The sequence below is a fragment of the Lotus japonicus genome, chromosome 3 (genome assembly GCF_012489685.1).
Source record: "Lotus japonicus ecotype B-129 chromosome 3, LjGifu_v1.2".
In the NCBI taxonomy this organism is placed as follows: Eukaryota; Viridiplantae; Streptophyta; class Magnoliopsida; order Fabales; family Fabaceae; genus Lotus; species Lotus japonicus.
In genome coordinates, this window is record NC_080043.1 from 10,980,776 (window position 1) to 10,995,853 (window position 15,078).

Genomic DNA, 15,078 nt, shown 5'->3' on the forward strand with positions numbered 1-15,078 from the left:
CTCAGCCGGATTTTGAAGGGGAGAATCAAGCCAATATGGCGATGGAGTTGGATCTTTTGTCTGAAACGCGTAACGATGCGCACATTTGAGAAACGGCGATGAAGCAGCGCGTGGCCGCCAAGTACAATAGCAGGGTTCGCGTCCGAGATATGCAAGTTGGCGATCTGGTCCTAAAGTGGCGATCAGGAGCCCCGGAAAACAAGCTGACTCCGAACTGGGAAGGGCCTTACCGCATTGTCAAAGTTCTTGGTACAGGGGCCTATCACTTGGAAGAGTTTGATGGAAAGCGAATACCCAGGTCATTCAACGGTTTGAGTCTGCGCTATTATTACAGTTGATCGTGAGCGAGAAAGCTGGAAAGGCGAGGAGCTCCAAGGAAGAACTTCTCTAAAAGTATCTCCAAACTCTCCATTGTAACACAAGCGTGCTCTTTTTCTCCGAAAGGAGTTTTTTAACGAGACGCTCCATCAATAAAACGGAAATTCATAAAATTCGTGTCCAAAAATTCCAGGGATTCCCTGACGATCGGAATTGTCAATCGATATAAAGAATTACGACGATCACTAGGTGGGACAAGCTTGATCCCCAAAGGGGCCTGCTGGAACCCTGAAGGTGGCGGTGATTTCACAAATGGCCTTTGACGCCTGGGAATCACCCCCCGGAAAGTCTGACGTGATCGCCGGTCCCGTAAACGATGTGCTGGGTAAGTCTCACCAGAATACGAAGAGCGCCATTAACTAGGCAAAAGTCTTGGGACCCCCAAATGGCCATTGGGACCCAAGCATTGTAAGCCCCGAGCGGGCAGAGCCCCGGGCGAAGCCCTCAAGAACGGAGGTCGTTTATTCCTTTGTGGAAAACGTTTAAAGTCTTGACGGAGAAATACCAAGCAACAAGCCCTAGTTAAAATTAACGCACAGAATCGTTAGGCGTAATTCAATCGCATGACGCGTGAAAAATAGCGCAAGATATAAGGTCGGCGAATGAATAAGGTGGAAGGCGAGTGCTTGGTCACTCAGGATGTTGAGTATTTTATTACTCCGGGGCGTTGGGGCGTTTAACTATGAAATTCATTCTTAAATTTTTTAAACAATAAGAATGCGGCGATTTGTGAAGTGGCGACCAAAAGATTTACGGCGAAAGCAATCATTCAACAAAATTTACAAAGTGTTCAAAGGCGATATCAAAACAATGGCGAAATGTTGCTTATATATGGAAATGACAGGAAAGTGCATTACAGAGGGCGGTAAAGGCTAAGAAAAAACTAAAATTACATTATACATTATTTCTTTCTTCTTCTTCTTCTTCTTCTTCTTCTTCTTCTTCTTCTTCTTCTTCTTCTTCTTCTTCTTTAGTTGCGGTCCAGAGGTTTTGATCAGTCAAAGGAGGATCATCAGGACCAACCAATCCTTCAGCAGTGATTTCTTTCATCGCTCCCATGGCGCTACAATCAAGATTCGGGAACAAGTGTTGAGCCTGGTCCTTGGCGAGGTAGAAGCCCCGTTCGCGATTGTCGTAGGCAATGTCGGCGGCTTGTTCCCTCGCCTCAGTGGCTTTGGCTTTCTCCACTGATAGCTCGCCCTCTAGCTCTTTGATCCTCGCAAGAAGGGAAGTAATCTCAGCATCTTTCATAACGAGGGTTGCCTCATGAGCCTCGTTCGCCTTCTTGATCTCTTCAGAAGTAGCCCGCATTGCCTCCAGATCCGCCTTCACCAAGGCCAAAGACTCAGCAGACTTTTTCTCCTGCTCCGCAAGCGCCTTCTTTGCTAGCTCCAGTTCAACGCCGAATGTTTCAAGCTCTAACTCCTTGGCGGCCAGCGCCTCACCTTTGGCGGCCAAATCCTTCTCTACTTGATCTTTTTCTTTTTTACAAGCTTGGAGGCTTGCATCAAGGTCGTCCGCCTCCTCCTTCATCAGCTTCAGGTGGTCTTCCAGCTCGCCGATCCTGTTTCCCGCCGCGCCAATCAACTTGTCGGCATGGACTTTCTCCTTTCCCGCCTGCGCCACCAGTTTGTCGAAGCGCTTTTCCCAAGCAGCGGCGGCTTCTTGGTGCTGAGCGCTCTCAGCCTTCAACCGTTCAGCTTCAGCAACTGCGGAGTTGAAGTTGTCAAACGCGTGGGCGAAGATGCACCAAGCGCGTAGAAGACAGGCAAGGGTCTTCTCCTTGGTCTCGTTAATGCCTCGGCTCAACACTTCTTTTTCTATGACGTCGCGGTTGAGGCCAGTGAGCAAGAACTCTGAGGGCTCAATAGCATTGGGTAGCATGTTGAAGTGGCTAGAAGAACCACCTCTGTTACCAGGAGCTTGCTCGATCTGGGCTGCCTCGGAAGTAGTGGCGGCATCGGGAGAGGGTCTTTCTTCTTGGCGAGGCGGGGGAGACAAGGAACGTTCATCGTTCGTGGGATGCGGGCTAGGAGGTGTGACTTGGCGTGGGGGAGACTTTGGGTTTTCTTTTTCTGTTTCTCTTCCTTTCTCCCCGGCGGCAGCATTGGAGCATGTGGCGGCAGCTGCGGCGCTTATGCCAGCAGTTGACGACTGGTCAGTGTTTGTCGTTGTGGCGCCTATAGTGGCAGATTTGGCGGCGGCGCCGGTGGCTGTACCAGCGGCAGCAGAATTGAGGGCTGTGACAGTGACAGGCTCAGTGGCCGCGGCGGCGGAAGCTTCGGCGGCAGGGAGTTTGCTCGTCCCGTCAGTTGGAGACTTGGAGCTTGCAGCGGCGGCGGTGGGTTGAGCGCCGGGGTTGGAGGAGCTGGCGGAGAAGCCTTTGACTAATCTCCTCCTCTTGGGGACCTGAGCGCCCTCGGCTTGGTTCTCAACATCGCCCCGTTTTTTTCCCGTCGCCTTCAGTGTTGAACTTCGGGGAAAAGCGGGCCATTTTCCTCTCACGGGCTTTCAAAAGCTCGGCGTTGATGAAATTCATATCTTCTGCAACAATAAACAAAAAAAAAAAGAGGGTCAGTAGCGAAATGAGGGGTAAGAAGAGAAATGGCGATGGTAAAAATAAATTATGTGACCTAAGTATTTGGGTGTCCTTGAGAGGCGAGCGCCCTCAAGGACTGTCGAGCAATCAAGGATATGAAGCGGGGCGAGGAGATTCAAAAAGGCTTTGTCATTGGGAGACAAAGATTCTTCTGAAGGGTCGGTAATCCCACTGGGCTTCTCCGTCCAGTAAAGGGGAAAAAGGGCAGTCTCGTCCCTAAGGGTGAAAGCTTCAGGATAGGCGGGGTGAACTGCCACGCGGAAATATCGCCGGGCGAATGAGGACTTCGCGTTACTCTTATGAGGGTTCAGGCACTTACGGCAGGCTCGGGCCTTTAGGGAGATCCATCCTTTGTTTTTGATGGACTTGGGGTCAACGTCGTAGAGGTAGAAGAAGCTGGTGGGAGATGGGGCGGTGCCAACAGCGGCGCACAAGATCTCGAAGCACCGGATGAAGGCCCAGGCATTGGGATGGAGTTGACAAGGGGCCGCATTGCTATCGCGGAGGACGGTTTGAACGAAAGGCGAGAAAGGAAGCCTGACTCCAAGCTCGCCAAACGTATACTCATAAACAAAGAAAAAGTGGGATCTCTTTACATCGCCATTGATCTTATGAAGCCAGGGGCGGTCCTCAGAACTGCAGGGTCAAATCCTGAGTTTGGCGTTAAATTCGTCATCGTCAGATAAGCCACCAAGGTTGCTCACGAATTCCACGATAAGATCACTATCCTGGAAAACAAAGGGTTGGTCTATAGCTTCGTGGGTGGGTGCTTTTTGGACTGGAAGGGGCAAAGTCGCGAAAGTTTTCAGTCGGTAAGAAGGGATCTCCGGGACCTCTAAACGGAGGCCGCCGGCTGCGGTAGAGTCGGGGTCGCTTCCAAAAGAGGAAGAGGTGTGATTAGGGGAGTTAGGGTTTGAAGTCATTTTTAACAATGCAATGAGGAAAAGGAAAAGACGAGTAGAGATAAGATGCAGAGATAGGGAAACAGAGACTCACCGGGCAAGGATGTGAAGAGTGAGTAGCGGAAAGGGTGAAAAGCGTAAGCGATTAGGGAAGTAAAGAGAGGTCTCGGAAAGGGATGATTGTAGGGAAGAAGGGTTTTTATAGGCAAAGGGGGGAAGCTGGAAGGGTGACGCGTGTGGGACGCGTGTGGAAGGTTGGAAGTCATGATGGTTTTTGGGAAGTGGGTCGCGTGTGATGGGGAGTTACTGCGCATGATTGGACAGCTATGAGGAGTGAGGTGACGGTTGCGGAGAAAGGGGAAAACTGACGTAACTGACGTATCACATGGGGCAGTTAGAGATTTGGAAGGTTTTCGAAATAAGGGAAAGAACGAAAGGCCCCGCCACCATGAGGACTAAATGCCATCGCCTAACAAATGGTGTCGCCAATGGGATTTAATCGCCCGCCATGGGCATCGCCAGCTGACACTTGGACGATCAGTACGTGACTAACACCTGTCACCTAGCTCGCCGGTACAAAGTGATCGTTCCCGCCGCCAGTAGACTTGTGGACTTGACGGGTTGGTTCGCTCACCAAGACCAGTGGACTGGGTGACTAAAGATGCTTGTTTCCTTTTGCTTACACCATGTTGGCGACATAGTTTTCTTCTTTTTTCCAAACCATGTTGGCAACTTAGATTCCAGTGCACCGTAGGATGCATATAAAAACATTTAAAAGACACACTTAGCTCTCATACTTCGAGCTCGGTGTCTTGTGGACTAGTGGACTGGGCGAGCCCCTAGAGGGGCGACGCCCAGGATTCAGCCCGCCCAAGGGCGGGTACCTTGCCTTAAATTGGGCCTCAATCGCTGAGGCCCAATTGGCCCAATGGGTAGTACCCAAGCTCTATAAATAGGAGGTAGATATCAATTGTGAAGGACTTTTGGCTCATTGGATGAAATAACACATGAAATTCAGCATTCTCATTCTCTCTCTAGCACATTCTTCCATTCTCTAGGTACTATCCCTATCTTCAATGTTCATTCCCAGAACAGGTTGCTTATTTTTTCTCTCCTTACTTTTTGACTAAAAAATCATATTTTCTCTTTGATTCATGTACTTGTATAGTGTCATTATCTTGAAATAATATAAATATAAGATGTATAATGGGACCCAACTAAAAGTAAACTAAGCAACCATGGTTGGAGCGAATTCTGCTTGGGTTGCTTAAATCCTATGTGTCTGTCTGGACCCACCGAAATAGTTTTTAAGAAACCCAACTAGCAACTATGCATTGAAGATGCTCTTAGGGGGTTAGGTATAGTGAATTTTGAAAAAAGAATTGTCTTTTCAGTCTCCACATTCCAATGAAAAAGCCACTGAGCACCTGCGCACTGCTCTGCTACGCTCTGAAACCTGTCCAAGCCAGCTGCCATAGATATAAATTTTTAATAAAATATACCCTGCGGTCGGGTTTGGGTACCGTTGGATTGAACTTCACGGAACTGATTTCGACTGTTTAAAACCATATAAAACCGATTTTTGAACTCGTTGACCCGCAAAACTGTCCAGACCCGCCACATGCTAACTTCAGTTCGGGCTGCTCGGATTTCGGTCGGACCTTAAATTTTGCCCAGCCCTAGGTGATTTGATTAATGAAAAAATTAAAGTGAAAAATGAGTGGAGGTGTGTATGAATCACAACTCTAACTCATAATATTCTTATAACTCTCAGAAAGTGTGCAAGTATAATAAGTGTAATTAAACTCAATACTTTATGAGTTTTAAATTACTAGATCCAAATTTTTATTAAAACAATTTTAGTTCAATTTATAAGAAAATGGTCGATGTACTGACACTATTGTTAGGGATGGAAGTAAGTCAGGCTGCCGACATGAGCCTACTTTCTAGTCTATATTTGGCTCAGGTCAGACCAGACCAAATTAATAAATAGATAAGGCATAATGACCTATTTACTTTGACTTAGACGATATAATGATATTATTATATTGTTTCTCATAATCTATACGTCTATTGACATGTTTACAAATAGAATTGTTGGTATAGTTGAATGTCATATGATAAAACATGCCTTTTAAATAGGCAATTAGGTTGTGCTAAAATTTCAACAGATCAAGACTTAGGCCGAAAAAAGCGTATAACAGATAATAGGTCAGGCTTAGGCTTTAAATTTTTTGAATAAACGAGACCTATTTAAGCAAGTTTGGCTCAGCCTAGCCTATTTCCACCCCTGGCTACTGTAAACTTCTTTTTCACATGCATATAATTTTTTTTTATTATTTTTTTTATAAACATTCAATACTCGATCACCCTTTGAATGCTAAGATCTCACTTATATCTCATTTTTATTTATTTTTTATTATATATTTTTTTAATCACTTACCACATCATATCATTAACTTTTTTCTCCGCCATTCTTGTATTTCTTTAACGATTTGTTTGTTATCAATGAGTTTGTGCCGAGGGAGATGGAGCATATGAAATTTGAGGAGAGAGTTCTATCTCACCCTTATTTGGTTTCAAACACTATAACACATAGAGACAAGAAAGAGTGTGGTCCATAAGCCTTTTTTCCCCTCATTTTGAAGACAAATGTACTAATGACATTTGTTTTTTTTCCTTTCACCTTTATGTCCTCATGTCTTTTATAAATGCAATTATTTTATTATTTTATATAGTTGGTTCAAAATGTCTTTTGATTTAAAATGTAATTATACACCCCTCATTCTTTCTCTTCTCTTTTTCATCTATTTCTATCATACCAAACAACCTATCAATCTACTATATTTCTCATAAATTTCTCTTTACTTATATTCTCTCTCTATTATCTCTTCTCTATTTTTCTCTTCTCTACTAAACAAAGTATAAAAGTGGAGGTATAATAAGTGTGGACTCAATATTTTCTGAGTTTGAAATTATTAGATCCAAATTTTTATTAAAACAATTTTAGTTAATTTATAAGAAAATGGTTAATGTACTGACACAGTAAACTTCTTTTGCACACGTTTTTAATTAATTTTCACTACTTAAAAATTATCTTTATTTTAATTAAAAATAAATGTTTGGTCCTATATGGCATTTCAGTACGTATCCAATAATCTATTAATTTATTTTTAGAATAGTTAAAAATAATTGCATTTCAGTAGCGTTCCTCTACGACATTGCTCCTTCTATTTTTTCAACCCATTCAGGCCCCATTTGGAAGAGCTTATTTGATAGCATAAACATTTGTGTAAGTGTTTGACAGAACTTATGCAAACAATTTATGACTTATCATAAGCTGTTTTGAGCTTATTTTCATAAGCTACTTAGGATAGCTTATGAAAAAGAGCTTATGCTTATATACAACTTATTTTCAATTTATTTCAATAAATTTTTAAAAATATTTTTTTTTAAGCCAAACTTATATCAAAACTTGGAGAATAATGAGTATTCAACCCATAATACATAGGACACAAAACAAGATAAATAACAGTAAGAAAACGGACACAAGAAAGCAAAGAAAGACTATGCCAGGAAATTAGCACAGCTAAGGCATAGGTACTAACAATGACAACACAAAGTAAATTACTAGCACCACAAAGGTTGCTAGATAATAAACACACATATATACAAATCCCCACTGCAGCGCCAAATGCCTAAAATTCCAGCCAAAAAAGCAACCTGTCCCCACTTGTTATGAAATTGAAGTTTCACCATTCACCTCCCCAATGGAGCACCTTGACGTTGAGATATTATAAATAAGCACTTTGAATTATGGACTGGGCGAGCCCCTAGAGGGGCAACGCCCAGTGTGTAGCCCGCCCCAAGGTGAGAGCCTGGCCTTAAGTTGGGCCTCAGCTTCGGAGGCCCAATTGGCCCAATAGGTAGTATTCAAACTCTATAAATAGGGGGTAGTTACCAATTGTAAGGGATTTTTGGCTCATTTGGTGAAATAACACATAAAATTCAGCATTATCTCTCTCATTCTCATTCTCTCTCTAGAACAATTCTCCACTCTCTAGGTACTATCACTATCCTCAATGTTCATTCCCAGAACATTTGGCGCCGTCTGTGGGGACCTGTAAACTTTCTACTCCCATTCACGTGGATTGATTGTGCAAGAAGCTATCTCTGATTACGATTAGGCGGTTCTCGAATTTTCCTATTCTGATTCTGTGACCGGCGTTCGTTTTTCGATCAAGTTTACGCCATTCCTGGTTTAGATGGAGACGCGACGCAGGAGGCAGCATCATTCACCAGTGCGACAGCGAATTTCGCCACCTCGACGGCCTCATCGAGTTATCCTGGATTCTCCGATACGAACGGCGGGAGTACAGCCGCCTTCTCCTCCTCTATCACCACCACCACCTCCTCCATCGCCTTCGCAGGTCGGATCTCTGGAGCGCTCACCAGAAAATTCACCTACTCCAGAGCAACAACCGGCGGTGACACAGGAGCAGTGACGCTAGATGATGCGCAGCAATGGCAACATTCAGCAGCGGAATGAACATCTGCAAGCTCAGTTGGATTTCTACCGCCGCGAGCAACAAGATGATGGAAGCAGGGAGGCGGATTCCGTAGCTGAGTTCCGTCCGTTCTCAGAGGACGTTGAGAGTGTAGCAATTCCAGATAATATGAAAACGTTAGTTATGGATTCTTACAGTGGAGATTCTGATCCGAAGGATCATCTTCTGTATTTCAACACGAAGATGGTGATAATTGCGGCATCAGATGCGGTAAAGTGCAGGATGTTTCCATCGACGTTCAAATCGACGGCGATGGCATGGTTCACAACTTTGCCGCGCAGATCAATTTCGAATTTCAGAGACTTCTCATCCAAGTTTCTAGTGCAATTCTCGGCGAATAAGAATCAGCCGGTGACGATCAATGACCTATACAACATTCGCCAACAAGAAGGAGAGTCACTGAAGGAGTACATGGCAAGGTACAGCGCTGCATCGGTCAAGGTAGAAGACGAGGAGCCCCGAACCTGTGCTTTAGCATTCAAGAATGGTTTGTTACCGGGAGGGTTGAACAGCAAGTTGACACGCAAGCCGGCACGTTCGATGGAAGAGATGCGTGCTCGCGCCAGCACTTATATTCTGGACGAGGAGGACGATGCTTTCAAAAGAAAGCGCGCGAAACTGGAAAAAGGCGACACGTTGCCCAAGCGTGCGAAAAAAGATAAGAATGGCGAAGATAAGGGGGATGGCAAGCAGCAAAGGCAAGATAAAGGGAAGGCGACATTCAGGCCGACCAAGGAACAGTTGTATCCACGGCGTGATGATTATGAGCAACGCCGGCCATGACAATCTAAGTTTCATCGCCAGCGAGAGGAGGCTGACATGGCATGTGTGAACAGAGGGGCGACGTGGATGGGACCCATATTATCCATCTTGGCGGGGGACCCGGCGGAAGTGGAACAATGCACGAAAGAGCAACGGCGAGAGGCGAGCCACTATACTCTCATTGACGGACACTTGTATCGCCGTGGTTTTTCGACGCCATTGCTAAAATGCGTGCCGCCGGAAAAATACGAGGCGATAATGTCTGAGGTCCATGAGGGAGTGTGTGCAAGCCACATTGGGGGGAGATCTTTGGCTTGCAAGGTGCTAAGAGCGGGATTCTACTGGCCCACCCTCAGGAAAGATTGTATGGACTTTGTGAAGCGGTGCAAAAAATGTCAAGTGTTCGCTGATTTGTCTAAGGCACCGCCAAAAGAGCTGGTAACGATGAGCGCCCCATGGCCTTTCGCCAAGTGGGCTGTGGATTTGGTAGGACCTTTTCCGATCGCCAGGTCGCAATTGAAGTTTATATTAGTGGCGGTGGACTATTTCACTAAATGGATTGAAGCCGAGCCCCTGGCCAAGATAACTTCAGCAAAAATAGTCAACTTTTACTGGAAGCGTATGGTTTGCAGGTTTGGAATCCCAAGGGCGATCGTATCTGACAACGGGACCCAGTTTTCAAGCAGTCAGACAAGGGAATTTTGCAAGGAAATGGGCATACAGATGAGGTTCGCCTCTGTGGAGCACCCGCAAACGAACGGGCAAGTAGAATCTGCAAACAGGGTAATTCTGCGCGGATTAAGGCGACGACTTGAGGAGGCTAAGGGAGCCTGGTTGGATGAACTCCCAGTGGTATTGTGGTCGTACAACACCACTGTGCAATCCACTACAAGGGAAACCCCCTTTAGGATGACTTACGGGGTAGGTGCTGTGTTGCCGGTGGAGATTGACAATTTCACGTGGCGGACTCAGCCAGATTTCGAGGGGGGGAATCAGGCCAATATGGCGATGGAGCTGGACCTTTTGTCTGAAACGCGTGATGAAGCACACATTCGAGAAACGGCGATGAAGCAGCGCGTGGCCGCAAAGTACAATAGCAGGGTTCGCGTCCGAGAGATGCAGGTCGGCGACCTGGTCCTCAAGTGGCGATCAGGAGCCCCGGGAAACAAGTTAACTCCGAACTGGGAAGGGCCCTACCGCATTGTCAAAGTTCTTGGTACCGGGGCCTATCACTTGGAAGACCTTGATGGAAGGCGGCTACCCAGGTCATTCAATGGCTTAAGCTTGCGCTACTATTATAGTTGATCGCAGGCGGGAAGTTGAACAAAGTGAATTCGACAAAGCTTGATATCTCTAAATCTTTCTAAAAAGTGTCTTTAAACTCTCCAATGTATTGCAAAAACAAAAGCGTGCTCTTTTTCTCTAAAAGGAGTTTTTTAATGAGGCGCATCATCAATAAAACGAAAATTCGTGAAATTCGCGTCTAAAAATTCCAGGGATTCCCTGACGATCACTAGGTGGGACAAGCTTGATCCCCAAAGGGGCTTGCTGGAACCCTAAAGGTGGTGGCGATTCCACAAATGGCCTTTGACGCCTGGGAATCTCCCCATGGAAAGTCTGATGTGATCGCCGGTCCCGTAAGCGACGTGCTGGGTAAAGTCTCGCCAGAATACGACGAGCACCGTAAACTAGGCAAAAGACTTGGGACCCCCAAATGGCCATTGGGACCCAAGCATTGTAAGCCCCGAGCGGGCAAAGCCCCGGGCGAAGTCCTCAAAAATGGAGGCCGTTTATTCCTTTGGGAAAACGTCTAAAGTCTTGGCGGTGAAATACCAAGCAACAAGTCCTAGTTAAAATTAATGCACGAAGTCGTTAGGCGTAATTCAATCACATGACACGTGAAAAAATAGCGCAAGATATAAGGTCGACGAATGAATAAGGTGGAAGGCGAGTTCTATGTCACTCAGGATGTTGAGTATTTTATTACTCCGGTGTGTTGGGGCGTTGAGCTACGAAATTCATCCTTAAATTTTTTAAACGATAAGAATGCGGCGACCAAAAAAGTGTAGGGGGAAGGCGATCCAACAAAATTTACAAAATATTCAAAGGCAATATAAAAACTATGGCGAAAGGTTGCTTATATGTTAGAATGACGAAAAGCGCATTACAGAGGGCGGTAAAGGCTAGGTAAAATTAAAATTACACTATTTATTATTTCTTTCTTCTTCTGTTTCTTCTTTTTCTTCTTCAGTTGCCATCCAGAGGTATTGGTCAATCAGAGGAAGGTCATCAGGACCAACCAGACCTTCGGCGGTGATCTCTTTCATTACTCCCATGGCGCTAAAGTCAAGGTTTGGGAACAAATGTTGAGCCTGGTCTTTGGCGAGGTAAAAGCCGCGCTCACGATTGTCATAGGCAATGTCAGCAGCTTGTTCCCTTGCCTCAGTGGCTTTAGCTTTCTCCATCACCAACTCGCCCTCTAGCTCTTTAATCTTTGCAAGGTGGGAGGTAATGTCAGAATCTTTCGCGGCGAGAGCAGCGCCATGGACCTCGTCCGCCTTCTTGATCTCCTCAGATGCGGTTCGCACCGCAACCTCCAGGTCAGCCCTCGCCGAAGCCAAAGACTCAGCATATTTTTTCTCTTGCTCCGCCAGCGCCTTTCTCACTGATTCCAGTTCAACGCGTAATGCGTCGAGCTGCGACTCCTTAGCGGCCAGCGCCTCGCTTCTGGCAACCAAGTCCTTCTCAACTTGGGCTTTTTCCTTTTTACAAGCCTGGAGGCTTGCATCAAGACCATCTGCTTCTTCCCTCATTAGCTCCAGATCGTTTTCCAGCTCGCCGATTTTGATTCCCGCCGTGCCAATCAGCTTGTCGGCCTGGACTTTTTCTTTTCCCGCTTGTTCCAACAGTTTGTCAAAGCGCTTCTTCCAGCCGACGGTGTCTTCCTGGTGCTTGGCGTTCTCAGCCCTCAACCTCTCAGCTTCAGCGGCGGCGGCATTGAACTTCTCAAAGGCGTGGGCAAAGATGCACCCAGCGCGTAGGAGACATGCAAGAGTCTCCTCCTTGGTCTCATTAATGCCTCGACTCAAAACTTCTTTTTCTATGGCGTCACGGTTGAGTCCGGTGAGTAAGAATTCTGAAGGTTCAATGGCGTTGGGAAGCATATTGTAATAGCTTGAAGAACCGCCCTCGGGAACAGGAGCTTGCTCAATCCGGGCAGCTTCCGAAGTAGTGGCAGCGTCAGGAGAGGATCTTTCCTCTTGATGAGGTGGGGAAGGCATTTGACGCCCATCATTCGTTGGGGGTGGGCTAGGAGGTGCGTCTTGGCGGAAGGGAGACTTGGGGGTTTCATTTTCTTTTTCTTTCTCCCCAGCAGGAGCACCAGAGGAAGCGGCAGCTTTTGTGGCATTGACGGCAACAAGTTTCTCAACAGCTGAGGTTTGAGAAATGGTGGCGGTTGTGTCAGCGGCTGGTGACTGATCACCAGAGGTTGTTGTGGCATCGGCGGAGGCGGCTGTGGCACCTACAGTAGTGGACTTGGCGGCGACGGCGGTGGCCGCGTCCGCGGTAGCGAGATTGGGAACTGGAATGGTGGTGGACTCGGTGGTCGTGGCGGTGTAGGCTTTAGCAACCTTTTTGCCTTTAGACGCAGCGGCGTTAGGGGGCTGAGCGCCGGGGTTGGAGGAGCCGGCGGCAGAGGAGACTTTGACCAATTTCCTCCTTTTGGGGGCTTGGGCGCCCTCAGCTTGGTTCTCGGCACCGCCCCGTTTCTTCCCATCGCCCTCGTTATTGAATTTTGGAGAAAAGCGGGCCATTTTCCTCTCACGAGCTTTCAAGAGCTCGGCGTTGGTGAAGTTCATATCTTCTGCAACAATAAAAAAAAAGAGAGGATCAATGACGACATAGAAGATGAAAAAGAAAATGTCGATGATAAAAGTAAGTTATGGATGACCTAGGTATTTAGGAGTCCTTGAGAGGCGAGCGCCCTCAAAGACTGTTGAGCAGTCAAGGATGGGAAGTGGAGCAAGAAGATTCAGGAAGGCTTTGTCGTTGGCGGACAAAGATTCCTCTGAGGGATCGGTCATCCCGTTGGGCTTCTCCGTCCAGTAAAGAGGAAAAAGGGCAGTCCCGTCCCTGAGGTTGAAAGCCTCTGGATAGGCGGGATGAACCGCCACACGAAAGTACCTCCGGGCAAAGGAAGACTTTGCGTTGCTTTTATGGGGATACAAACACTTCCGGCCGGCTCGGGCCTTTAAGGAGATCCACCCTTTATTCTTGATGGACTTGGGGTCAAAATCGTAGAGGTAAAAGAAGCTGGTGAGAGATGGGGCGGTGCCAACAGCGGCGCACAAGATCTCAAAGCACCGGATGAAGGCCCAGGCGTTGGGTTGAAGTTGGCAAGGAGCCGCGTTGATATCGCGGAGAACGGTCTGAATGAAGGGCGAAAAAGGAAGTCTGATTCCAAGCTCGCCGAACATATACTCATAAGTAAAAAAGAAATGAGATCCCTTCACATCGCCATCAGCCCTGTGAAGCCAGGGGCGGTCGTCAGCACTGCAGGGCCAAATCCGGAGTTTGGCGTTTATTTCATCATCATCAGACAAACCGCCGAGGCTACTTACGAATTCCACGATAGACTCCCTATCCTGGAAAACGGAGGGTTGGTCAATGGCCTCGTGTGAGGGCGCTATTTGGACTGGAAGGGGCAGGGTTGTAAAAGTTTTTAATCGGTATTGAGGGACCTCCGGGACCTCCAAACGGAGGCCCCCGGCTGCGGTAGAGTCAGGATCACTCCCAGAAGAAGATGAGGTGTGATTAGGGGAGTTAGGGTTTGAAGCCATCTTCTATAATCAAATGAGGAAAAGGGGAAAGGGATGAGTAGAGATATGATGCAGAGATAAGAGAAGGAGGACTCACCAGAGAAGGATGTGAAGAATGGGTAGCGGAAAGGGTGATAGGCAACGACGCCGGAGCGGAAGTTGGAAGAAGGAGCTTGGTGGGCAGTAAGGGAGGTAAAAAGCGGTCTCGGAAAAGTATGATTGTAGGGAAGAAGGGTTTTTATAGGCAGGGGGTGAAGTTGGAAAGGTGACGCGTGTGGGACACGTGCGGAAGGTTGGAAGTCATGATGCTTTTTGGGAAGTGGGTCGCGTGTAATGTGGAGTTACTGCGCACGATGGGACAGTTATGAAAAGTGAAGTGACGGTTCCGGAGAAAGAGGAAAACTGACGTAACTGACGCGTCACATGGGGCAGTTGGGAATTTGAAAGGTTTTTGAAATAAGTGGAAGCGCGAAAGGCCTCGCCACCATAGAAACCGAACGCCATCTCCTGACAAGTAATACCAGCATTAAAGTTTAGTCGCTCGCCAGGGACTTTGTCAGCCGGCGCTTGGGAGATTGGTACCTAATCAATGCTAGCCACCTTTCTCGCTGGCGAACGATCGCTCACTTACTCCAACCAGTCGCCAGTACGGAACGGTCGTTCTCGCCGCTTGTGGACTTGTGGACTCGTGGACTAGCCGGTTTGGGTTGCTCGCCAAAGCCAAAAAATGCTTGTTTCCTTTAGCTTGCGCCATGTTGGCGACGTAGTTTACTTCTTTTTCTCAAGCCATGTTGGCAGCTTAGATCCCAGTGTACTGTAGGTACATGCAAGGGCATTTAAAAGACACGCTTAGCTCTCATACTTCGAGCTCGGTGTCTTGTGGACTAGTGGACTGGGCGAGCCCCTATAGGGGCAACGCCCAGTGTGTAGCCCGCCCCAAGGCGAGAGCCTGGCCTTAAGTTGGGCCTCTGCTTCGGAGGCCCAATTGGCCCAATAGGTAGTATCCAAACTCTATAAATAGGGGGTAGTTACCAATTGTAAGGGACTTT

At 47.1% G+C, this 15,078-nt stretch overlaps 1 protein-coding gene across 1 annotated transcript; it reads right to left on the bottom strand.

The window, feature by feature from the left end:
• Nucleotides 1-1,157: 1,157 nt before the first annotated feature.
• Nucleotides 1,158-13,069, bottom strand: LOC130743597 (uncharacterized). Its single transcript, XM_057595838.1, has 5 exons — nt 12,623-13,069; nt 11,510-12,211; nt 2,072-2,838; nt 1,402-1,942; nt 1,158-1,250 (listed from the first exon to the last, which is right to left on the bottom strand). The coding sequence occupies exons 1-5, from the start codon at nt 13,067-13,069 to the stop codon at nt 1,158-1,160; spliced, it is 2,550 nt and encodes an 849-aa protein (XP_057451821.1).
• Nucleotides 13,070-15,078: the final 2,009 nt, after the last annotated feature.

What these genes read in the sequence shown, in the direction of transcription:
- LOC130743597 (XM_057595838.1), bottom strand. Translation starts at nt 13,069, where the DNA reads ATGAACTTCACCAACGCCGAGCTCTTGAAAGCTCGTGAGAGGAAAATG. An exon ending in AGATCACCGCCGAAGGTCTG is followed by an intron (nt 2,839 to 11,509) that starts GTTGGTCCTGAT and finishes TCAACACTGAAG; the next exon opens with GCGACGGGAAAAAAACGGGG. An exon ending in AAATCACTGCTGAAGGATTG is followed by an intron (nt 1,251 to 1,401) that starts GTTGGTCCTGAT and finishes GTTTTTTCTTAG; the next exon opens with CCTTTACCGCCCTCTGTAAT.